Raw genomic sequence first — 23,630 nt, forward strand, 5'->3', positions numbered from 1 at the left:
TGGGCGCTTAGGTTTACACGTGGAAACAAACACTGCGGTCCTGAGGCTTCTGCTTCAGCGACATAAATAACCATAGATCTGAAAGGCAGAAAATGCAGACATTAGGGGAAATTTTTGTGCGTGGGGGGGAGGTGGGGACTTGGGCGATACTCAGCATGACTCAACAGCTAGGCTTTTTGTGCTGAAGACACTGCTTGACAGCAGCACTTGAACTTCGTGCACTTTGATCAATCTACTGTGTCATCCATCCGGAGGCAGTACCCGGAGTACCTGAGAGCAAAGTCAGGACAAAGACTGCAGTGGGCCTGGAACTGACCCAAAGAACAAGAGTCTGCTGAGAAATCGCACTGGGGACTGTTGCTGTTTGAGTCTGACCCTTGGCAGATGATAACCTGACCCAGTGATTGCTGTATGAAATTGCTGTGATTTCTGCAAGAGCCCTAAAATTTCTTTGGGGGGGACGGGACATGAAAGCCCCAGCAGTCTCCATCTGAAGAGCCCAATTAGTGGGGAAACGACTGTACTGCTGAGGTTTTAGTCCTCTCCTGCTGCTGCTTGCTCTGCTGATGATACTGTAATGGAGGCTGGTAAATTCTGTTGGGACAAAACTTGTACCTTACTTTACTGCAAAGTGAGCACTACGGCAGTGGGCACTCCAAAACCAGCAGTTTTCTTCAGACTCCGAAATAGGCGCATCTCCTGTCTGTCAGTCCCAGGAGTCTGCTTCCTTTGTTCTTATAATTGAGTGCAGTTACCCTCACATTAGTAGAACAACTTGGTATCTAACAAGCAAATGTGTCCACAGAGGGGCAGGGTTGTGTCTGGCTTCTTGGCTTTGTTGCTGTGCGTTTTTGGAGCTCAGTGAATACTGAGCAGAGGTCAGAAGAGGTCCAGTGACCTGATTCTGGTGTAGGTGTGTGGAAGTTAAGGTACTTCTAAAGATGGCAGTTTACACAACTCTGCCCAAAGGTACCAGCTGCTCTTAAGCTAACTTGTTATTGTCATGGGTGAAAGACCAAAACCAGGACAGTTATGTCCTTCATCTGCTCATCCAGAACTCTTAAGTGGATTTGAGCAATGTGTTGTAGCAAATATTTGAATGAGTTGAGTGATTTTGACAAGTTCCAGCTGTCCAACAGGAGAAGATGCCACAACTGGCAGAGAAGTCAAAATGATAGCGTTGGATTGATTGTTGCGAATGCATCTGTGAAGTTTTACTGTGCTTGCAGTTTTCTGGAAAGAGTTGACGTGTGTGTCTGGATGCCAACAAGTGTCTCACCTTTATCAGTCACATACTGCTGAAGTACGGACGCATTTTTAAACCCATGCTGTGTTGCATGCACCAACTATTAAGACAACTAGACTAATTAAGACTGTGCTCTTACTGCTCTTCCTTTTGTTCCTTTCTTTATTTCGTAGGCTGACAGATCCCATCCCTACGACAGAAACTTCCATAGCACCCCGCCAGAGACCTAAAGCAGGACAGACACAACCCAACCCTGGGATTTTACCCATTCAGCCAGCCCTGACGCCTCGGAAGAGACCCACGGCTCAAGCAGCCATTCAGCCCCAAGGTGAAACGACGTTGTCCGTGCGGTGCCTTCCTGCCGGGCGCTGTGTACTGCAGGGGTGGGGTGCACACTGATCTAACGGATCTGTGTTCTTTTTATGACCTTTTTTTTTTTTTCCCTACCAGTTGCAGGACCTGCTGCCCTGGGCAGTGGTCAGTCTCCGCTCCCTGCAAGCGTCCCCCAGCAAAAAGCAGCACCTCAACAGACTCCGGCACAGCCACAAGCCAAGCAGGCGCCGGCTCCACAGCAGGCCTCGCAGGCGCAGCCCCAGGTCCCTTCTACTCAGCCACAAGCCACACCTCAGCATCAACAGCAGCTTTTCTTGAAGCAGCAGCTTCTGCAGCAGCAGCAGCAGCAACAACAGGCTGCCTATTACCAGCAGCAGCAGCAGATGATGCAAGCTCAGCAGGTACGTGTGCGCGGCCGTGTTTGTTGCATTTATGGCAAGTCCCCTGGTTTTTGAGGGAGTAGATGCAGTTTTTAGGCATTTTTGTATGCATCTCCAGTTCTCTGGCAAGATTTTTTGCTACGCAAGGCTGGTGTTTTTAACTGTCAGTGTGGAAGGCCTTGAGATAGTTTGGTCATGTACAGTCATAAGGAGCGCTGGTTAAGATTTTCCAACTCCAAGCGCTGCGAGGTCTTGAGGTCAATGCTCAGCTGATGAGCAGAGGGGGACAATTTCTCTTCTGCTCGGTTGGTGGTACGAGAAGCCTGGCGTGGCATTTTAACGGTAAGACTCGGGTCTATTTTTGTGGTAGACTGCGGTGATAAGGAGGCCTGCGAACACATGATGTGTTAGACAGGATGTGACTAGATGGCAGACTTGTGTGCCTAGCTGAGGTGTTTATAGCAGCACAGATCTCTACTAAAGCAAATTTACCAGTGGAAACAGAGGGCCGCTGAATCTTCCTATCCTGGGGAAATGTTTAGAATTAATAAAAAAGGAGAAAGAGTTTGGGGCCACAGAACAGTCTGCTCTGTGGGAGCCCCGTACGGGCAGGTGTCGCACAAAAAGGATCTAATGTTAGACCAGAAGGCCATTTTCCACCGCTCCTTTGCAGATGGTCTCCAAGCCACTGCAGCCTGTTACTGCTTTGCCATTTGCAGTGGCTGTAATCATTCCTGTGGCTGGCCCTGAGTTCCGATGGCGGTACCCCAGTTCCCAGCTGTGCCACAGTCGGCTCAACAACTGGTTGTTTCCCAGTTCCCAGTGATGCAGCAAGGAGCGCCAGCACAGCAGCAGCTGATGCAGAACTATTACCAGCAGCAGCAGCAACAGCAGCAGCAGATGATGGCCCAGCAGGCAGCAATGCAGCAGAAGACAGCAGCAGTTCAGCAAAAGCAACAAGCCCCGCCGCAGCCCCAGCCGAGTGCGGCACAGCCGGCACCGCCGCAGGAGCAGGTGGTAAGAGCCTGGTGGGGAGGAGCGGGGCAGCGGGATGGGGGGTACCTGCTCTCCTGCCAGGCCCTGTATGCCAGGAGCAGCCCAGAGGGGCGGCTGGCTTTTCGGGCCCGCGGAGCCCAGGGTGATAGGTGCTCTAGGGCCTGCTGACCCTCGGTGCGTTATTACTGAGTCGCAGATGTCAGCACTCACCTTGCTGCCTCAGAGGTACGTGCAGTGCTTTGGACTGCTCTTTCCCACGGGATGCTGGACTTTGGAGTTGTGCTCTCAGAAAGAAGATGAGTAGATGAGGAGTAGAAAGCAGTTGAGAAGGTACAAGTAGCTGGTTAATGCGGTTTCTCTCTATTCCTCCCCTGTCACGTTGCCTTAGAAGACACACGATAAACTATTTAAAAAATTATTTGTACTTAATGCATCAGGATGGGCACCACACAACAGAACTACTGTACATTGCTGTTTATTTGGAAAACTTCCATCTTGTATTCAGGGCTCTGATGCAGAGGAAGGTGCGAGCAGCCTTGCTGGTTGTTTCTGGCATTGGGGTAACTTTTTTTCTTTAGTGAATAATATGGAAAGGAGACTTTTCAAAGCACTGTATCTAAAAATAAATAAATAAAACATCCACTTTACGTGAATCCAAAAGAAATGCTCTTTACTTAATGGAAAATATGGCTGGCTGCAACGGGGAAATAGCCAGCTGCTCGCAGTGTTAAAGGCAGGGGAGCTGTGCCAGAGGGCAGGATCCCTGTTGCCGAGGTGTCTCTGCAGTACACGTGGGAGGAAGCTGTGCCTTTTGCTTTCATTCCTGCGCACACCCACCCGCTCTTGCTCGCTTTTGGGAGCGCAAAGGAATATCCCTAACTCTATCTGCATGTTGGAAAGAAAGCATGTGCGGGCACTGGGGAAGAGGAAGCTGCCCCTGTTCTGCCGTACCAGGCTGCGCGTGTGCAAAGCAAGCAGTATCTGATAACAAACCGCTTCACGTGTGCAGTGTTTGAGTCCAAACTAAGAGTCAGTTTGTGCTTGGTTTTTTGTGAATTGCCAGTTATTCGGGACCTAGTTCATCTCTCGGGCGTGCTTCCTTTGAAGTAACATCAGGAATTAATTTGACTAATAAACGCCATAAACCAGTGACCTGAGCAGTGCTGGGGAAGCGTTGTTGGTTTTACTCCCTGGTGTGTCTCAAGACTCTGTCATATTCACCCTCTTTGCCTTTATATTAATTTTGAGTGCTAAGCTGGTTGTTAGGGTTGGTGACAAGCTTTATGTGTTGTGTTCCTGGTCTTGTTATTGTTTTGCTGAATGACCTGAGGCAAGTCAGTTTACTGAAATTGCTGGGAGGTTTTAGTACACGCTGACAGGTTTTGGATGAGGCCCAGTATTACCCTGTTCAGGAGAAATGCCTGAAATGTAGTACTGAGTGCATCTCTAAAGAGCTTTGCTGTGATTCACCAGCACAAAAACAGTCTTAACTTTATTAAATTGGCTACATTGAAAATTAGCCTTATCCCCCCTCCCTGAAGGCTGATCAGAATGGATGCGTCTGGACACTTTTTTCCATTCCTGCAGCAGTCAGGAGGTGAAAAGTAGTGGTTGGCTCACGTAAGAAATGATGGTGAGACATGGTCTCTGTACAGCAGGATCTCTGAGCACAAAATACCAATCCAGGACCCATCAAACCCTTTTCATGTTGCGAGACTTCAGCTTAATAAGCTCTGCATTCATTTCTGTGGAGATTTCGGCACTGCCCTTTTATTTCTCAGCACCAGATGTACTGTTCTGCAGTGACCTATATAGCGAGGCGTAAGGTGGGTGCATCGGGAGCAGTCGGGTCAGCTGGCTTCTCAGCCACGTGAATTAGTCTGCCTGAAAATGCCAGATGAAAAGCAAGACAGCTGTCCACTTGTTTGCCTTGCCCCACTGTAGTTAGGCACCACACTGGGGATGTGACTCTTTTGTCATTGCCCCTTTAGGTCTTTTGAAGTCTTGCATCTGTCTTCCCTGGTTGGAAGTGGCCTGGGATGATACGGGGTGGGGAGCAGGGAGGCAGTGCCCAGGCAGCGGAGGTGGCGTGCACAGCTTTCTGCTCTTCACATCCCGGTTTTCCTGCTTTAAATCCAACTGTGACATCTCACTCACAAACAGATTTTGAAAAATCACGTAATCGGAAGCGATGCTGTTGGTTATCACTACAAAACAGTATTTCAAGTATTTATGGGTTTGTGAGTTTAACACAAGACTGAGGTCATGGAAAAATAAGATCAGTTTGAGGAAACACCTTGAAGTTTCCAAAGGGTTTGTAGCTGGGCTATCTTGGCTTCCACCTAAACCAAACATGCCTGTCTTTCTCCTCTTGATTTTAATGACAGATGTGGCTCCTGTGGTCCTTGCTTTTTTGTTTTTTTCCTCCCCCCTATGAGAAAGCTAAGAAAGCTTCTTGCACAGGATTTGTGCAGAAGACCTGTACTCCTGTAGGGATCTGACCCCAATCACACATTATCTGCTGGAAGAAGCGCTGCTCTTCACCCCCACTCCATGTATCTATATGACAAGACTCCTGGACACTATGATCTGGTTTCTTTTTTTACTTCTGCCCTGGATCTCAGCCTCTTTACCCAGGAGCAAGTTTCTGAGACCAACTAGCCTTTAATGACAAGCGCCGATAGAGGTTGTGCCTCCAGAGCTGTACCACAGAAAGGGGAGAAAGTGTCTGCTTGTGCAGTGTAGTAATCCTGAAATCCTAGAGATCAGCACACTTCTTCTTCCCACAATTCTTTGGTTTATTTTGTCCCCTCCAGACTGTCCCCAGTCCTTGACTTGAAGGGCAGATCCTCCAGCATATAGCTCTTCTTTCATCATGGCTGTTGTTCGTGAACGAGGACGTACTGTTTTACTTTCTCTTCTAGATGCAGGCACAGATGAGGCAACAGCAAAAACCTCAAACCACACCCCCCCCAGCAGTGCAAGGGCAGAAGCTGGGCTCTCTCACCCCTCCGTCCTCCCCCAAGACGCAGCGTGCAGGACACAGGAGGATTCTGAGCGACGTGACCCACAGTGCGGTTTTCGGGGTTCCAGCCAGCAAGTCTACCCAGCTCCTGCAGGCAGCTGCTGCTGAAGCCAGTCTCAACAAGTCCAAGTAAGTGGCTGCTCTCTTGGTGCCACAGGTTATGGAGGGAGGGGATAGATCAGGCTCTGCAGAGATATCCTAGGCGAAGCTCCGAGATGTAGGTGGGCAGCAGACTCTGAGGTCTGAATGAATCTTTGCCTTCCTAAGACCACAATTTAGGGCTTGGCAGAAAGTTACTGAGAATCTTCAAGGGCAGAAGTTCTCCTGAGTGCTTCCGTGTTCCCCAAAAGCTGAGCAAACAGGGCCTGCCTTTGGATTACAAAAGCTGGTGTCGTTTCAGCTGTAGCCCTGGTGCGTGCTTCACGCTCGCTGCTTAGCATCAGCATCTTCCCCGGGAGTACTTGCTAGCTCACTTTTAAGGTGTCTGCAGGCAGGAAGCCTCCACATGGGCATCACAGAGAATTGTTTGAAATAGGATGCTTATGATACGTGTTTTAATCCCTGATACCGGGGTGCTCAACCAGATTATGAGCAGATAAGGTGAACTGGTCCCAGCTTTTTGGGCATGCAAGTACGATAACTTGTGCTGAGTGTTTTAAGTAGCAAGTAATTATAATGCAGTAGTTTGGACCAGCTCGTAATGCTGGCCGGAGCTTTTCAGATGGGTTATTAATGACTGTTATTTGGTTGGGATGATCACATCCAGATCTGCTTCCACCACACCCTCGGGTTCCCCAAGGACCTCACAGCAGAATGTCTATAACCCGCCCGATGTCTCCACGTGGAATCCATTTGATGATGATAACTTCTCCAAACTCACCGCCGAGGAGCTGCTGAACAAGGACTTTGCAAAGCTAGGTGACGGTAGGTTGATGGAGATGCTTTAATACCAGCCTGCTTTCAAAACAGAAGATGGCATGGAATGGTGATGCTTTCGGTCAGATGCTGCTGGGGTGCTCCCATGTTATCACGGTCGTCTGTGCGTGTAAGAGCTAAGTCCTTCCAATTTCCCTTCTCAGTCCCTGTTCTCTTTGAGCAGATGCAGCTGAATGAGCGTGGTCCTCAAAGGGAGAGGTACTAACTGCTTTTAAAGTGGCCTTGATCAGTTGGTTGTAGAAGCTACAGTTTAAACTCTGCTTCATCTGCAAGTTATGATTTGCAGGACAAGGCTTAAGACACACAGTGAAATAGTGTCCTAAAAATCTAGGTAAGTAAGTAAGCAGCTTTCAGAATGGAAGTTTTTCCTCTAAATCTGTGTCTGGCATTTCAGGGAAAGCTCCAGAAAAGATGGGCAGTTCCACAGAGAACTTGATTCCAGGTTTCCAGCCGGCTTCATCTGCAGCCCAAACAGATGCATTTGGTGGCTCTTCCTTCACTGCTGGATCAGGTGAGTTTGTGAATACGTCCTACAGGGCGATGCTCTGGACAGCACTGCAGAAAAATGGCAACTCTTTGCCTCTTTAAAAGGCAAACTCTTTGTAGCCTCTTTAAAAGGAAGGTAAAACTGGTACAAATTGCGCTGGGCCTTGGCACTGAGAACTGGAGGGTGGGGTTGGCCCTGCGTTGAAGAAGGGAAGGTTGGAACGGCACAGGTACTTGTCACAGTTGGGTCGTAGAGACAGGAGGCACCGTCTGTAGGCAGAGGTGAGGCTTTTGGTGAGGGAAGAAACTAAGTGAGCCCCTTAAGTTCACAGGAAATCTGCTTAAGATGTTGAAGTTCCATGCAGCTCGTAATTAGAAGTAAAATATGTAGGGAATTTGGCTCGGAGACATTGGTCAGACATGCTAGAGGATATTTCTTGCCTGCAGTTTTTAGGCCGTATGAAGGAGAGGAGCAGAATGTCTCCACCGCAGAATGAGGAGAATAGCAGAGACAGGAGAGAGCAGGGAAAATCCTCAGAGGAGAGCGCAGGTATTCTCATGATTGATGTGTTAAATGGTGAAGGCTTGCACTGGCCGTGCTGTCTGGATCCCGAGGCCAGAAGTCCTTGGCTGGTTGGTCTAAGAAGCTTTTTTGCAGAGCCCTCTGCATGTGTGACCTTGTCTGGTGTCTCCTTTGGTACTTGGGTACCAAGGTTTTGCCGTGAGCAGCCTCTTCTATGCCAGACAACCTCAGTGAGTGCTGCTGCGTGTTTTTAGCTCTTCAGCATCAGTTCTCACTGCATGCAGTGAAGACCTGCCAAGCACGGTATGGGAAAGCTGCCTCCAGGAGCCCGAAATGCAACTATTCCTCTCCCCTGCCTTACGCAGCCGTTGTTACGGGGACAAATGCAACCGTTTGCTGCTTCCCCGCTGAAACGCGCCGACCGTCGGTGAGAGGAGTCCTGGGAAGAGGCTGGAGAATCTTTGTGGGGCAAGAAGTGACAAATCCATTTACGCTTATTTCTATTTATAAAAAGAGATTTAGAGGAGCTTCTATCAGAGTGTGGTACTGTTGGCTCTTACCTGAGAATTAAAGAGTTGAAGTCCATGATGCAAGGGTGCTCTAAGGGGTTGCTTTCCGAGTTTGTCCAGCTGTTCAGTGCCCTGTGAATAGCTTATGATGTTCCATCAGCCTTTGTGGAGTAGTCTTGAGTCGCAGCAGCTCCAGATTCAGCTGGATTCAAGCCTGAGGAGTATCTGTGTGTTCTGGGATTTCTGGATGCTGTAGCATGTTCAATTCTTTTTAGTAGTTGTCTTTAAAATGTGCCCCTTGACTCTCCTGTCCTGTGGTTTGACATGGGAAGATGTCTTGGAAATTCTGCCGGTGCTGGCACTGGGCTGGGCACTTCTAGTCCTTTGCTTTTTCTTTCCTCATAGATAATGAGCCTGCCTGATGCAAGATGTTCCATCTTTTATTTCAGACAAGGAGGCCCAACGTGGGGGCTGGCCTGCTGGGTGTCCTTTGTTAAGGCATTTCACCTTTTGTGCCGCTGTAAAGCGAGATGATAGTACTTCCCTTTCAAGGAATGTTTTGAGATCTGTGGGTTAAATTCTGTTGGAGAGCTACATGGAAATGGTTTGGGTTGTTGTTTTTTTTTTTTCTTTTCACTAGCAACATAAACTTGTTCTGAGCGTGCGTGTGTAGTGTTGTCAGGCCCTAGCTTGGACTCTGTGATATTGGGCTGTGCCTGTGCTGAGATCTTGCTTGATGCTTTTTGCTTTTCTCTCTTCTCTGTTTCACTCTACCTTTTCTCTTCTTGGTTACCAGCTGAAAAAACGAAAGACATTCTGAGTTTGGACACTAGCCCTCCTCTTCTGACTGTGCCTGATCCTTTCATTCCTCTCCCATTATCCGACACGCCAGGTAACCGGAACTGAGTTGATGGAAGGGGGGAGGTTTGTCATTGGCTTTGTACTCGTAGTCTTCCAGTTCTGTTTCTAGGCACACCTGCAGTCCTGGGCCTTAGTGGTGCTGGATGCTGACAAGCTCTGCTGCACTCAGTGGCAGTAACGATGTGTAGCGCTTTCTGCCATTGAGTATGTGCGTGGTGGAGGGAGCGGTGCTGAGCACGAGAGCCCTGAGTTCTCATGGCAGACCCTAGGGTTATCGTATTGCTTCTAATACCAACAATGATGATGTCTTTAAAGGTTCAGTATTCAAAGCCAAAAAAAAATCACTGGGTAATTACCTGTTCTGACCTAAGCCATTTTCAAATTGGTCTCCAACTTAGAAATAGTGGTTTTAATTATTGTTTATCTTTCTTTCCTGTAAGAGTCAGTGTTTCTTTGGCTTCCAAGGTCTATTGCAAATGCATGCTTCCTGTGAAGCAGGAGCAAACATGTAACCTTTTCTGATTTGGCTACGTTTTCTAGCTATTTCCGTTTAGTTTGCAGTGCTACTTTAAAGTCTTTCCTCTGTGTGCATTTTTGGCTGCAGCAGCCAACACTTTTTAGGACAAGATTATGTAAGTGCTTAGGAGCTTATTTGCAAATTGGTGGGATTTGGAATATGAGAATGTTTTTATCTTACAGTTTCTCGGAGCCCTCTGGTGAATGTGCGTGACAGGTCCCTGCTCATCAGCTAGCCGCAGAGGACAAGTGCTTGTTACAGCTCTCGCCCTTGTCCTCAGCTCAAGCTGTGGATCACTGGGGGTTTAACAGTAGAAGACCCAAGCTTCAGAACGATGTGCTTGTAAAGATAGCATCTCTCCATGGAAAGTAAAGCAATTCAGGAAAAAAAAAAAGTATCTTTTTTTGTCCATAACTGTGTGGAACTTGCTTCCTTCTGGTTGATGCTCAAAGAACAAGCGAAATGTGTTTTGGTTTGGAAGGGATTTTACGCATAAATCGTGCAGTTCGAGGAAAGAAGCAGAACTCGCAGGCTTTCTCCCCTATGTGGGCTTTTGTTGGGAGCTGACCTGCCCAGCTATAATTTGAAAAGAGCCTACAGAAGGCAGAGAACTGCATGTTTTTGTTCACCCCCCCAGGCCCAGTGCTATTGGAATTGTGGGCTTTCCTGACTTGAAGTCTACTAGCCCAGACTACTGTTTAGTTCTCTGCCAGCGTGCTCAGCGCGTACAGTTGCACACCTAGATGGTTTGTTTTCCTTATTGCCTATTGAATTTCGATACAGCACAGCCATACGAAGCAGTGGTCACAGCCTTAGCTGTGGGAGCTCTGAAATTCTCAATAGTACAGAAACCACTGCAGAGAAATTGCCTTTCAAGCCTGCCCTTGGGTGCAGATAATCGGAGCAGCAGTTGCCTGCAGTTTTTGTGGTGCCGGGTTGCTGGTCCCACAGATCTGTTCGTGACCGGTTGTGTATCGTTGCAGGCAGGTGGTAAAACCTTCTTTCACAGATCTCTGCTTTGCATGTGTCTGGTCCCATGGAGTTCAGTGGACCGTGTTCCATGGGGGCAAAGCGGGGGGCAAGGGCATGCAGGAGACCTTGTCGCTTTGGCTTCCTGCAGGTTCCCCCAAAGACATCTGTGACTTTTTTTAACTTAAAATTGGAGCCAAGGACTTCATGAATGTTTTCAAGGACCAGAGCCTACAGATTTATCCTTAGTTTTGAAAACTAGGAGGGCTTGTCTGTGCTTGTACATTCAACAGAAAAGACAAAAATCATTTGGACTCAGGTTTTCAATGTGTGTGCCTGTCACACAGAACAGAGTCATCTTTGTTCTTCTGTGTCTACGTTACCTGTGCAGAAACAACCCCACAGCAAGCAGAGAGGTCTCAGATGCGAGGGATGTGCTGACGTGTGTGTGAAAGGCATTCTTGTAGGTGTGCCCCTTAGGTCACTGGAGCTGGGGCTGACCTTAGTCTCTTAGTGTATTGCCATCTCCAGATGCACGTCTCCAAGCTGCCTCAGTTTCGTGCAGAAGCAGCTGAATTTCTTTGAAAGCTTGCTAAATATTTGCTTTCTGTTTGGAATATTTTTATTTCTCAGAAAACCTTGATAGTGAATCTCACTGCTTTGAAAACACTTTACGATTGTCTTTTTATAGACTGGGAGCATGCATAGCCCTTTCAAAAGTGAAAGCTGCAGCCTTTACCCCTTGGTTACAAGAGCAGTGTTGTTCAGGAAGGCTTTCAGTGCAGTCATAAGTGAGGCTTTTATTTGTTTTGGTTTTTTTTTTTTTCCGTGTTTGTCATACAGAGCCAGTTTTGTTGTCTCTCTGTGCTCTAAGCCTGCAACAGCTGAGGGTCTGGCTGAGAGCTCAGCTTCTTTTTTTTGCTTAAGCCACAAACTTACTCCCTTTGCTGGCACCTGAGGGTGTAGGTGGCATCGCTTGAATGTTGGCCAGAGACCTCCTTGGGCTTGCTCACCTTTCCTCTGTGGGCTCAGAAGGACAGATGAGCCTTTCTGTCACAGATTCCTGAGAAACAAGTAAATGATGCTTAACACATAATAAATAGCCGTAGGGTACATCCCAGACAGCCTAAATATGTTCCAGTGGAGGATCGTGCTGCCGTGGAGCTGCAGCCAACAGATGTGGCTGGAAGGGTGACTGCTCGCCTGTGGGTTTGGTGAGATTGCACTTTTGGTTTTGTGTAGTCAGTTAAACGTGGACAGTAAAGGCAAACCTTGGACAGCAGGTCCTAGCAGGCTATCCTGTTGGTGTGGATCATGGCGCTGGAGATGCGTAATATCTTGGGAGGCTGTTTTTCATCTGTTGTGGCTAACAAGCTTCTCAGCAAGTGCTTCTAGAGAAGAGGTAACGTAGCTCCCTATAGAAGACAAAAATATCAGCTCTGGACAGTAATCAAGTGGAAGTAGAGTGGTTTTCAGCATATTCCTCCTCCTCCAGTGCGTAAAGGCGACAATTCTTAGTGGAATTGTAACTAGTAAGAGGAGCTGGCAAGAGGGATGTAAAAATATGGCAAAACATCTGTTAAAATAAGGGAGAATTAAATATTCATGCTGAAAACATTTTTTCCTTGTGCATGTGTAGGAACGTGAGCCGAGTTCTTCTTAATAAGCTTATTTCAGGCTTCACTGCTGATTAATCAGAATGGAGCGTTCGATCAGAATGGTAATTTTTCTGCTACGTGTGGCTACTTAATGCCTGTCGGTAATAATTTAGCTGGTAGGAGCATGGGAGGCTAGATTTTGCACAAGGTATTCTGGAGACCTGAAACTGAACTGAGTTATGAAGCTTCAGGACAGATCTTTCCCTCTGTCGTTGATGCTTCACTCAGTTAACAGTCCCCAGTCTGATGTTTTTACACCTGTTACGTACAGTGGGTTTTGTTACTTTTGACTTAATTTCTGTTGGCGTGAGTGGACTTTGGGCTCAATCCTGAAAGCCTGCTTTGTGGTAGTGTTTAATGAGAAGTTTGACCCAGAGTATGTGAATATTTCCGCTTTAGAGCGTGTATCTTATTAACTGCTGGGATTGCAGTGCTGGAGTGCTCTCTGGACGTAGTTACCTGCGCTCTTCAGACGTGCGTTAGTGTTAGGAAAGGTTTTGGATATATCCTCTTTATTCTAGAAACATCTGCTGAGATAAACGAATTTTTGAGTGAGTGAAGGGGGGACCCAGTGAAATGCGCTCTGAGATACTGCCAGAAATACCCCTTTCCAGTTGTTTGAGGGTGGGTTGGTTGGTTTGGAGTGAGGGGGGGGTGTCCCCATCTTGCTCTAGTTCTGGATAGATGTTGTTCTCCCAGGTACCCTGTGCTATCAGCGGTCCTGGCTTATTCTCTCCTCTCTGCAGAAGAGGAGAGAGATGAGGTGGTGGGTGTGGGTCCTTGGCAGCAGAGCAAGCAAGGAGAAGTTGTTGAGCAGCAGCACTGAGGTGTGAGAGCTGAGAACAAGCAGCTCTGCTCCTCCCTGTTACTGGTCTGAGGACAAACTCCCCCGTGCTGCGGATTGCACCGCACTGATTCGTGTGCGGGCAGAGTCCGTGTGTTTGCGGGGTGGTGGTACTGCTGGCCTCTCTGCATCGCCACCGAGTACAATGCTGTCTTCACACAATGAGTCAATCTCTTTTTTAATCCCCTTTCAAAAGAGAATGGATCATTCTTTGTGAATTTACACAACCATTTACTCCCTGCAGTAATTCAGCATCTTAGCTGCAGCTGAGAGACAAATGCGTCTTTCGTGTGGGTAGTTATTGGTCTGAAGAACAGCAACACCAAGCAGCCTCTGCGACATTGTCTTGGCCATAACAGAAAGTGAGATAAGAGAAATTCTGTGTCTGGCACAGCAAAGTAAATATTCAGACATAGCTGGGGAAGGAAACACAGGCCAAGAAAGCACGCCTGTGCCATCTGGGCACACACTGGATTCTCATTTTTGATGAAAAGGCAAACAGCGTTGCTGTTAAAGAGTCATTGTCGTGCTGGAGCTCTCTGAGGCTTCTAAATAGCACTTGAAGGATGATTTTTGCCTTTTTATTTCCTTCAAATACTCATGGATTTGTGTGTTTTTACGTTAGCCCGAGAGGATGCTTATCAGGGCTAAGCAAGTAGACAGCTTGCAGCGCAATTTCAAAACAAAATATGTCCTCATTCTTGGTCCACTTCTAGAGCTGGCTGTCGAAAATGTGCGGCCCTGATAACCATTTCTGCTCAATACAAAAGTGACTTCGAAAACAGGAGTTTTAAGCAAAGCTGGATTTTTCGCATTGCGTTCTAATGCGTGGCCTTCAGGAACTGGGGTTCTGAGCTTTCTCGGCAGCGTTGCGAGCTGGAGGTGAGTTTCAGGTTCTTGCAAGATTTGAAGAACTGGAAATGGGAAAGACTCGTGACGTGGTGAGATCGGGTTGCTGAAGCTGGCAATTTCTAGCACCTGGAAACAGGAGCTCGGACTCAAACCATTGACATCCTTGTCAAAACACACCAGTTCAGCTGCTTTAACAGGGCCCCTATTCCTGATGTAGGAGGGCTCTTTTTTAGCACAAAATGCTTCATGAAATGTTTTTAATCAGCATAACTCTGTCTACCCCAGGCCTGTAAATTCTGAGAAGGTAACAGAATGCCCACTGCATCAGGGTGTTTGTAACAACTCTAAGAGAAAAACTGTGTTTCTAATGAGAGCTTATATTTGTACCAAGATGACTTTGGGATAAAGTAATTGCAGACATGCACAAACATGTGTTGATGTGTGCTAATTATTGGAGTTTACATTGTCAGTTGGGAAAAAGCAATGCTCATCTAGTAACTTGACAAATTAATTGCTGTATTCTTAACTGAGCGTACAATATGGTATTTTGATGACATGGAGCAAGAAAGCAAATGGGCGACTGGACACCCAACTACATGAGCGTAAATAGTATCTAGTGTTACTTCTGCCCGAGTTTAAGTTTGATCTGAAGGAGGCGTGTTTGACAAATATTTGAGATCTTGAAAGTTAAACTAAAATTGTTTGCTTTTGATCTCAGAAGGAGCCACTGTTAAACGCTGTCCTTCTGTTCTCTGTGGTGTTTACAAAGTCATGTGCTTGTGTATTTAAAGCATGCCAATTGATATTTTTTCTTTTTTTATTTTTATTACATAAGAAGCGATTCCATTTGACAGAAACTCCATTACGAAAATTGAAGTCCATTGCCTTCCCTTGATTAGTCAAAGTCCTCTGTTGCTGAATAATGTTCAGGGCTTCCTTTAATCTTTAACACTTGATTAGTCAATAGGCAGAAATCTTCCCGAGTGACTAATCTGTACCTGCCTTGGTAATTTGCCCTCCCACTCGCAGCACAGTTGACTTGGCAGGATTTTTACAACCTTGTCTTTCTTCCTCAGTTGACATCCGAAGAAAAGAACTCTGCTGTGTGCTCTATTGAATTGTCTTTCTTTTTGCTATTCCTCCGCAGTACACGAGTGAGTAACGTTCTTACTGTGTGTGGTGCCTGGCTGGTGGACTTCTGGGGCTTTGGGATGTTGCATCTTGGTTGTTCAGTGTGTTACCAAATTATGGCAGATTTTTTTGCCCTCTGTTCCCTCTTTAACTTGCAAGTTTCTCAGGAATCTTTTTTCTTTCTAATAGCTTGCTCTAACTGAAAACCCATTTGCCTCCCTCATCTCTTGATTTATGGTTTTTTTGATAACTCTAGTCCTTAAAATGCTTTCTGCCTATACTTTGTCGCTTGACGTGTGTATCGCCAAGTATAAATGCAGCATGCCAACTTACAGTCTCTGGCAGCGGTGGTGTCGCAGACGCAAACTCTATGCAAATTGACTAATTGCAAATCTCAACAGTCAGGTTTGTGCGTATGTTGGAAAAGAAGAGATCCGAAGAAAAAGGTCAAAATTTTCTCCCTGGATAGTCCAAAGCTGTGCTGCTCAACCGATGTGTGGGGTTTGCACTTGCTTTCTTGCCCCATGATATAAATCCGTAGGTAATTCTGCTGCTGCTAAATGGCATTACTTCTTCCTTAGGGTGGTGCAGATCAGAGGAAAGGTTCTTGCTTTCGTTCCTGGAGGAAGCGATTTGGTTTTTCCAGTCTCTGAAGCTACCAGCATCTGCCATGTGGGGATGCCTCCGAGAGCTGTTAGCTGTAGGCTCTTGCTTTGCTTTTTCTGCAGCGTGTTTTGCTTACTCTGGCTACAGTACGAAACAATTAGGAATTTCTTACTGTGGGGAATTTAGGAAGAATGTGAAACATGCATCTAAAGGCTGCAGTAGGTGGCTGGGCTTTAGCTCTGGAAAGGGTTGATAGGGCGCTTTTTAATCCCCCCTGCATGCTTTTAAGCTTAGACACCTTCTTAAGACTTGCTAATGAATCTTGCTTACTCAGCTGCATCCTTACTAGCTGATGCAAAGCCGTAGCAAACTTGCTGCCATCCTGTCAGGCCTGAAAACGGGCAAAGTAGAAAACCTGACAGAAAATGAAATAGCAATGGTCAGCTCAATCCTGAACCTGAATCAAGCTTACTTTGCCTCTCACCTGGAGAGGCATCTGGCAGCTTTTCGCTTGGCTGTCTGGGGCAGAGGATGCCTCCAAGAGGCTCCTCGCGTGGGAGCACAGTTATTGATTAAAGCACATGTTTCTCAGCTGGAGTTTGATAAAAGCCCTTCCTGAGAGCCCTTCAGGAGCTGTATGACAGAAGACATCTTTGTACTGGGTTACATGTTCTGAACGTTGTTTATCCTTGGGCTTGTTCGTATGTCTGCATATGAATAATCTGGATATGTCTGTTGGATTTGAGGCAGAAGGACCTCTGATACTATAAAATCCTGAATTTAACTGCATCGTGATTTATGCAGAACGTGTTCTGTCCTGTCATGCTCCAGTCTGAGCTCTGTACCTGCAAAAAGTTAGTTGTGATGGGCCCTGAAACTGCAGCATAGAAGAAGTTTCTGTTTGTTTGCTTACTTCTTGTTCTGTTGCTGTTTGCTGCACAACTGATCTTCTTTGCCATCATGACCACTTCTAAAACGCAGCTTGGGATTGTGTGCCCACGTGCCCAGCGAGTCACAAGAAACTGGGACTGCAGTGCCAAAACATCTCTCTTGGTTTTCCTCCAGCAGAAGATCTTTGCTCAGGGAGTGGCAGATGGGAGCTGGTGTTCTGGAGAAGTCCGTGCCCAAGGCTGATGCTTTCATCTCTTTCTGCAAATAGCATATACGTCTGCGTGCTGTTTGCTTTATTGGTGGAGTCTGCGCTGCAACTGATGATCACTTCATACACGTGTGACTTGGAACTGTTGTGTTTGTACAGATAACAAAAACGTGGCTAGTTAGCCCAGTTTTTCATTCAAAAATTCTCATTCAAATTACTTAGCGTTGCTGGCTGCTCGCCATCTCAGCCATGACTTCACTTGTGGCAGAAGCAGCTTTTCTCTTGGAAATTAAAATTAAACTTCTGCTTTAGAATTCCCTTGGTAGCAGGACCCAAAATGCAGTTCAGTATCATGAGAGAGACTGTCTTTTCTTTCTAGGTCTGCTTGTAGTTAAACTGCAGCTGCCTAATGCTCACACAGAGGGAGACAGTCTAGTGTGCAGAAAATCACCTCCTTGAGTTACTGCTTTGATCCTTGGAGCTGTGGTGAAGCAGAAGCTGAAGAGCTGGGTTTATTTGCCGCTGCAAAGGCATGTAGTGTTCTTGGACTTGAATGTCTGATGTGGAATCAGAGAAACTTCCTTTAGCACACGTGTATTTTAAGAAGCGTGTTGTGCTAAAGAGACCGAACCTAACTCTTGTGGAGAAGGTATTCCTGCTAACTAATAACAAACTCTGGATTTGGCTGGGCCTTCGCTAACTGTTCCTTTGCTCCTAGTTGAATGTGAATTTTCCCACCACATAAAGCAACTGCTGTATCTCTTATTCCTACGGGTTAGTGCAAGATGCAACACAAAGCAGAAACCAGGGAAGCGAACCGCTAGGCCCCATAGACTGAGGCATCTGATTTTTGTTACTTTTGGTATTTCCTTTCCCATTCCTTGTGACACCTGCTTGTTTTTGTTGAACTTCTCAGCCTCACTCGAAAGGGATAATAAGGTTCCTTTTTTAATCATGCCCTAAGAGATGCAGTGGCTGGCTGTAAGAGCGTTGGTGGATCAGCACCAACAATGAAGGGAATGAGAAAGGAGATCTAGTGAGACAAGTGACAAGATAAGACAAAGAACCACTGACAGTCTAAAGCTTTGCATAAAACCATTTGAGCTCAGGGGACAGGAGGGAAAACTGACATGAAGGGAGAAGAACGCCATGTTTATTCTCATAATTTCTGTGTGTTTAATAAGTGTGGCTGAACTCAGTGGACAACTTTCTAGTGTCTGGCCAAGAGGCAGTTCCACTGTGTTAAATGGAAACTGTCCAGTAATGAAAAAGGTGGAAGCTGTTTGGAAAGGTAAGGTTGGAGGAGGGAGACTACAGGGAGCAAGACACTTGGAAATGGGATCATTATTGTATACATGGGCTGGAAGATGTAGGTTGATACAAGTCCCTTGAGAGGAGCTGGGCGTTGGCACACAGGCCTTCTGTAAGAGTCTGCTTTGAAAGGGGAGTGTTCACAGTGTACATACACGTCACTTCATAGCTTACAAACTTCGTCTCGAAGTAGGAGCCAAACCCAGTCTGAAAGTGCCCAACTCTGAGACAATCCATAATTTCTCCTGCAGTTGAGCTCTGTGCCTTGCTGTCTGGGTTAATTGTTTTAAAACGCTGCTGAATTCAGCTGTACTCTGGGTGGATACCTGTTATCTTCCCGCTTCCCTTCTGGGAGAGGATTTGCGCGTGTTCCCTGTCGTCCTCTCCCCAGGTCTCTCTGCTGTGTTATGTTACGTTTTCCCAACACGCTATAAAGGGTTCCATCCCTCTTCGCCCCGTTTTGACAGCATCAACACCTCTTTTTGTTGCCAAGCCCCTGCTGCCAGCCTCACCCTTCATCCAAGGAAAAAGCTCCTCTCTGTGCTGCTGGGAGGCCAAGGATGAGACCTCTGCAGTTGGGGTGCGTTTTCTTTGGCAAACCCGATCTCTAGAACTGAGTATTCCTCGTAGAGGTGGGGAGGTTTCAAGTACATTCAATGCTGCTGTTCCCGTCGGGTTTTTCCTTTCAGTTGACCTTCTTCAGGCCTGTAATGATACAACAGCTGCCTCTTGGGTTGTTTTTTAGGTTTCATTCCCCTCCTGGTTGCTTTAGTGGAGTGGCTTGTGAAGTTTTGCATGGGGAGAAGAATTTGTCCTGCTTTGAATAAGCAGTTCCAAAGCCGCTAGGCTGCTTTATTATTTATATGGGGCAGTAAAAAAGATCGATATTATTACTATGTATGTAACAGTGCAACTTAAGCTTTTCTTTGGCTTCCTCAGCGTGGGAAGTCTTTTATACAGCAGTATTCCAGAGCTTGTGCTTTTGTGCAGTTATGAGCACGTTTGCTTTGGGTAATAAGTAATAACGCCAGCCTTTGAACTCAAACCCTAAAATATAGATGTACATATTTTGTAAAGATGTGGCAGGGCCACAGCTCATTCTAATGTTAGATTAGAAATGCAGTCATTTCAGCAGGTTGAAATGGCCAGATTTGTTTGTGTGGAGCAAATTTTATCTGTGCTGTTCTACTGAAGGTGATTATTTCTAGCAAATCCTGAATATGTTCTTTATCTTCTTCTTCTGTGAAGAAACCCTGGTGAAAGCTAACTAATTAAGCTCTTTATTGAAAACCTAGTTAGTATGATTGTGAAATCACTCATCCATCAGATTAAGAATTGAGATTAATTTTTTGCCCAGGCTATCTGAATTTCTTTGTGTGAAGGATAATGGGAACCACAGGAGTTGTACTGCTGACAATGACATGTCTGATTTGAAACCTGATAGTCGAAACAATTAATTGGTAACCGACAGCTGTTTAACCCCAGGGCAAGTTCTGATGTCAGGCACTGTCGTGTCTCGGTGATTTCTGGTTTTGCTTAAGCTCTTAAGGGCTATAAGTATTCTGTTCTTGAGCAAATTAATAGGTGTTGTGTACCTAGTGCTGGCATCTTGAGCTTCTGATCAACTCTTCCATTTCTTCTCGTTATACAAAGACTAACAGAGACATCTTCAGCATAGGAAGGTGAGAGGGGAAAAATTGCAGGTGTGGTTTGACGGTTTTTTTCCTTTTTAATTTGATTTTCGGTGGGTTACGTTAAGCTTTTGTGCTTTGGGTAGGAGTGAAAGAACTGCGTGCATTTTTACAATAGCTCCTTAGGGAGAGCAGCACCCAGTGGGTGAGGATGACCATGGCCAGCCAGCTGGTGAATAGCTGCCCTCGAATATCTCTAAGTGATAGTGTGATTTTCGCACAAAATTGTGCAGGTGCTTTTCCGAGGCTGACACACTGGACTAAGAGCTGCTGGATTGAGCACCTGATTAACGTTGTCTTTTCCTGTTTGTTTTTATTTTTTGCTTTTTTTCTCTGTTGCCTGCCTTCCTCCTTTTCCCGCTTAACCCAGAAAAACTGATTGAGGGACTCAAATCTCCTGAGACTGCGCTTCTGCTCCCTGATATCCTGCCTCTCGCTGACCCCTTCGGTAGCACGTCAGACGCTGTGAATGGTAAAAATAAACTCAGGGCACCTCCTCCCCTCTGTCTTACATGGCATGTCTTGTCCCGCATGATAACTCTGCGTGTTTACCCCCACCGGGCTCTCAAAGCAGCCGCTGATGTTGGTGAAGCGCAATGGGATAGGAAGTTACGGATTATGCTGAGCCACATCTGCCTGTTCTCCATGAGACTGGCATCTGAACAGCGAAGACTTGGTATTTGCATTTAAAATCTAGGCTTAATGATTTGGCACAATAACACGGCGTGGTGGTGCCTGCTGTGTTCTTCTGGTCTTGGTAGAAGAAAGTTAATTGTTGACTGAAGGAGAAGATGCAGAAAATCCCTCTGTTTCTGCTAAAGATTTAGTGTGTAACCACGACCCAGGCACTGAACCTGTCTTCCATCCATCGACGCTCGGCAGGATGAGGACAGCCTTGCCTTTGACCTGGGCCATATGCTGTGAATACACATGCTAGGCTGCCATAAGCCCAGGTGCAACAGGCTCCAGGCAGTGTAAAGATTTCAGAGTGTGCAGAATCGTATTTTGACCTACTTGCCAAAGGTACTGAAGACTGATAATTGCAGGCTGCAGTCAGTTGCAATCAGCTAGCTGCTTTTGTGGTTTTGGGTCCCGGCCAGGGTCCCCTGACTAGCTGGTTGCAACCTTGTGGCTTTGAATAGAAAAGTAGGAAATGAGTCACCTGAATAGTGAGGCTTTTGCGCTATTTTGCAATTTTTGGCAGTTGTCTGAATACTCTTAGATAATGATCCTGCAAATCAGACACACACACTGCTATGCAAACAAAAAAGTTAATTAATCTCTTTTGGCTTGACCAACTAGACCATTTCTGGTTCTAGCATTTGAGTGCGTCCTCATTCTTTAATTTAACAACTTGGTGATTAGCTTTTGATGTTGGTCCTTGAGGAAGAGACCCAGACAGGCAGTATACCTGGCTGGTATGACTGTGACAGTTATCATCCGTATGTCTCCCCATTCCCTTTATAGTTGCTATAAAAACAAATCTTTCTATCCAGCCTTTGTGAACATCTTTTGTATCCACATAATAGCCATCAGCACTAGATGATACTGGGGACTGGTGTTTTCAATAAGGTGTTGAGTTCCAAAACTTTGTCACCTCTCTGTAGGGTCTGTGGTCTTTGTTCCACTGGGCACTCAAAATGAAAAAAAAAAAAATCCCTGTCTTGGCTTTTTACAAGCTTAGCTGGGAATATGCTAAGGGCTTTGCAGTAGGTATTTTAATGATCTGTTACTGCTAATGCAAGGGGACTCCTTAAAGGCCAGTGTTTTCCTTTTGCTGGAAAAGAATCTTGCAAAAGCTTGTAGTTATTTGCCCAGCCCCAGGCCTTCTGCTTAGCTGCAGGGCAGGCGTTATTAACCTCCTGTTCTACCCTCTGGATATTGCAGATTGGGCTTGCACAAATTAAAATTTAAAAAAAAAACAAACAAAAAACCAAACACCCCCTCCCCCCAAAACCCACACAGAAAAACTCAAACGCAACAAATGCTCACGTGTTACAGACTTTGCTCGTGGTTAAATTAACATTGGTCTAACTTCAGCCTCTTGTTGTGGCCATCATAGCTGGCACGTATTAAAGGATCACTAAGGGATTCAGGCAACTGCCGCCTTAGTTCCTAGTGATGCTGTGCCTTGCAAACTAACCTCTGGCTTCTTCTCTGCTCTGGTGCACATTTGGAAAGGAAAACCTGACGTGGCTGTTGAGAGTCTCATACCGGGCCTCGAGGCTCCATTGCCCCAACGCCTGGTGTCCCAGACCGAGTCGGTTGCCTCCAACAGAACAGGTTGGTGAGGCAGGAGGGTGTGGGGGGGGCAGGGATGCATCGTACCGGGTGGGCTGTGTAAATCGGAAAGCGCTGTCTGCTTGACCATAAGCATCTCTGCTGCTTTTCCCACCAGTGTAAACTGTGCTTGCTTGTGTGTCTTGTAAGTGGATGCTGCATGGTTCCTTGTAGGTCAGTGTTACTTGTCTGCTTGTGAAGAACTGTACAGTATTCCTACAGCCCACCATCACAGATCTGCAGGTGCCAGAGTATCGCTCCGATGTGGTGCATTTGAAATCTGGAGCAGTCACTGAATTGTTTTGTCTGTCGCACTGGGGCGTGGTAGTAAGCGCTTCATGTCCCTTTCTTGCTGTGGAGCCTTCATCTGACCACTTCTGCAGCAGATGGACTCGACGTCTTTTCAGAAGTCTCTTGTGAAATAGCCAGTGCAGTTTTGCCAGAGAGTCCCTGCAGCTCTCTTTCCCTCCCCACGCTCCCCTTTGCTCCCCCTACTCTCTCTTTATCCTGTCTCTTGTGGGGGGTTTTGTTGCTGTGTACTCAGCTTTAGAAGGTATTTAGCCACAGAGAATGTGTTGTATGTTGCTAAAGGTGTTGGGAATCCTCTGCCCTAACTGCAGAGTGGTAAGAAATGTTTTCCATCACAAAAAATGGTAGCTTTTGTGCTGGCTTTGCATCAGAGCGCTGTTTGCACGCTAAGCGGGCGGGAACAGGAATGTGAGAATATGAGCTTAACAGTGTTTGTGTCCTGTTTAATGCTACCTTGTGGTCTGTGGATGTTAACCTGGATTCAGACTCTCTCACTGGGGAAGACTCTCTGCTTGACTGTTCTCTGCTTTCTAACCCTGCTGCTGACCTCTTGGATGAGTTTGCTCCTGTAGCTTTCACAGCTCAACCTCACAAAGGTAAACTGTCCTTCTGTCTCTAACACCTAATCCGTCCTGGGACGCAGTCTTTAGCTATCGTGAAGTGAAGCGGGTACCGGTTTACACAAGCAGATGCTCTGACCCATGTTCAGGTGGTGGTGTTTTTTCCCCCCAAGCCATTGTATTGCTTTCTTCCTAAGCTGATGAAACTTCAAGTACTAAGGGAAAAATATAGCTAAACGTATTCAGCTGGACTGTAAAGACAAGCTTTGTCAAGACAGGCAGCATCTTCCATGAAACAGGGACACAGCAGAAGGGATACAGTAGGCTTAAAGGGTAGGCTTTTGCATGCAACCCTTCTTCAGGTTTGTACGTGAATGCACTCTGGGTTTTCTGCTTGCACGTGGGATTTAATAATGCAGCACAAAACCAGGTCTTAATTCTGGAGAGGAGCCTGATAATCAGCTATACTGGTGTCACAGGTTTTTGAAATGAAAGGAGGTTTTTTTTC

General features: G+C 46.4%; 1 protein-coding gene across 4 annotated transcripts in view; it reads left to right on the forward strand.

Annotated features, from left to right (window-relative positions):
* The window catches only part of AAK1 (AP2 associated kinase 1), an 89,084-nt gene that overhangs the window by 46,607 nt on the left and 18,847 nt on the right, over positions 1–23,630 (forward strand). For 2 of the 4 annotated variants that reach the window (XM_075444866.1, XM_075444864.1), the window contains exons 11-20: positions 1,420–1,574; positions 1,697–1,980; positions 2,776–2,976; positions 5,880–6,109; positions 6,747–6,904; positions 7,311–7,427; positions 9,231–9,326; positions 20,344–20,445; positions 22,155–22,256; positions 23,048–23,158. In XM_075444866.1, coding sequence (XP_075300981.1) covers positions 1,420–1,574; positions 1,697–1,980; positions 2,776–2,976; positions 5,880–6,109; positions 6,747–6,904; positions 7,311–7,427; positions 9,231–9,326; positions 20,344–20,445; positions 22,155–22,256; positions 23,048–23,158 — 1,556 coding nt within the window. Of the gene's footprint in view, positions 1–1,419; positions 1,575–1,696; positions 1,981–2,775; positions 2,977–5,879; positions 6,110–6,746; positions 6,905–7,310; positions 7,428–9,230; positions 9,327–15,211; positions 15,290–20,343; positions 20,446–22,154; positions 22,257–23,047; positions 23,159–23,630 lie in introns of all 4 variants that reach the window. The other 2 variants (XM_075444865.1, XM_075444863.1) reach the window with 2 other exon arrangements.

This window comes from Opisthocomus hoazin, chromosome 28 (assembly GCF_030867145.1).
Source record: "Opisthocomus hoazin isolate bOpiHoa1 chromosome 28, bOpiHoa1.hap1, whole genome shotgun sequence".
In the NCBI taxonomy this organism is placed as follows: Eukaryota; Metazoa; Chordata; class Aves; order Opisthocomiformes; family Opisthocomidae; genus Opisthocomus; species Opisthocomus hoazin.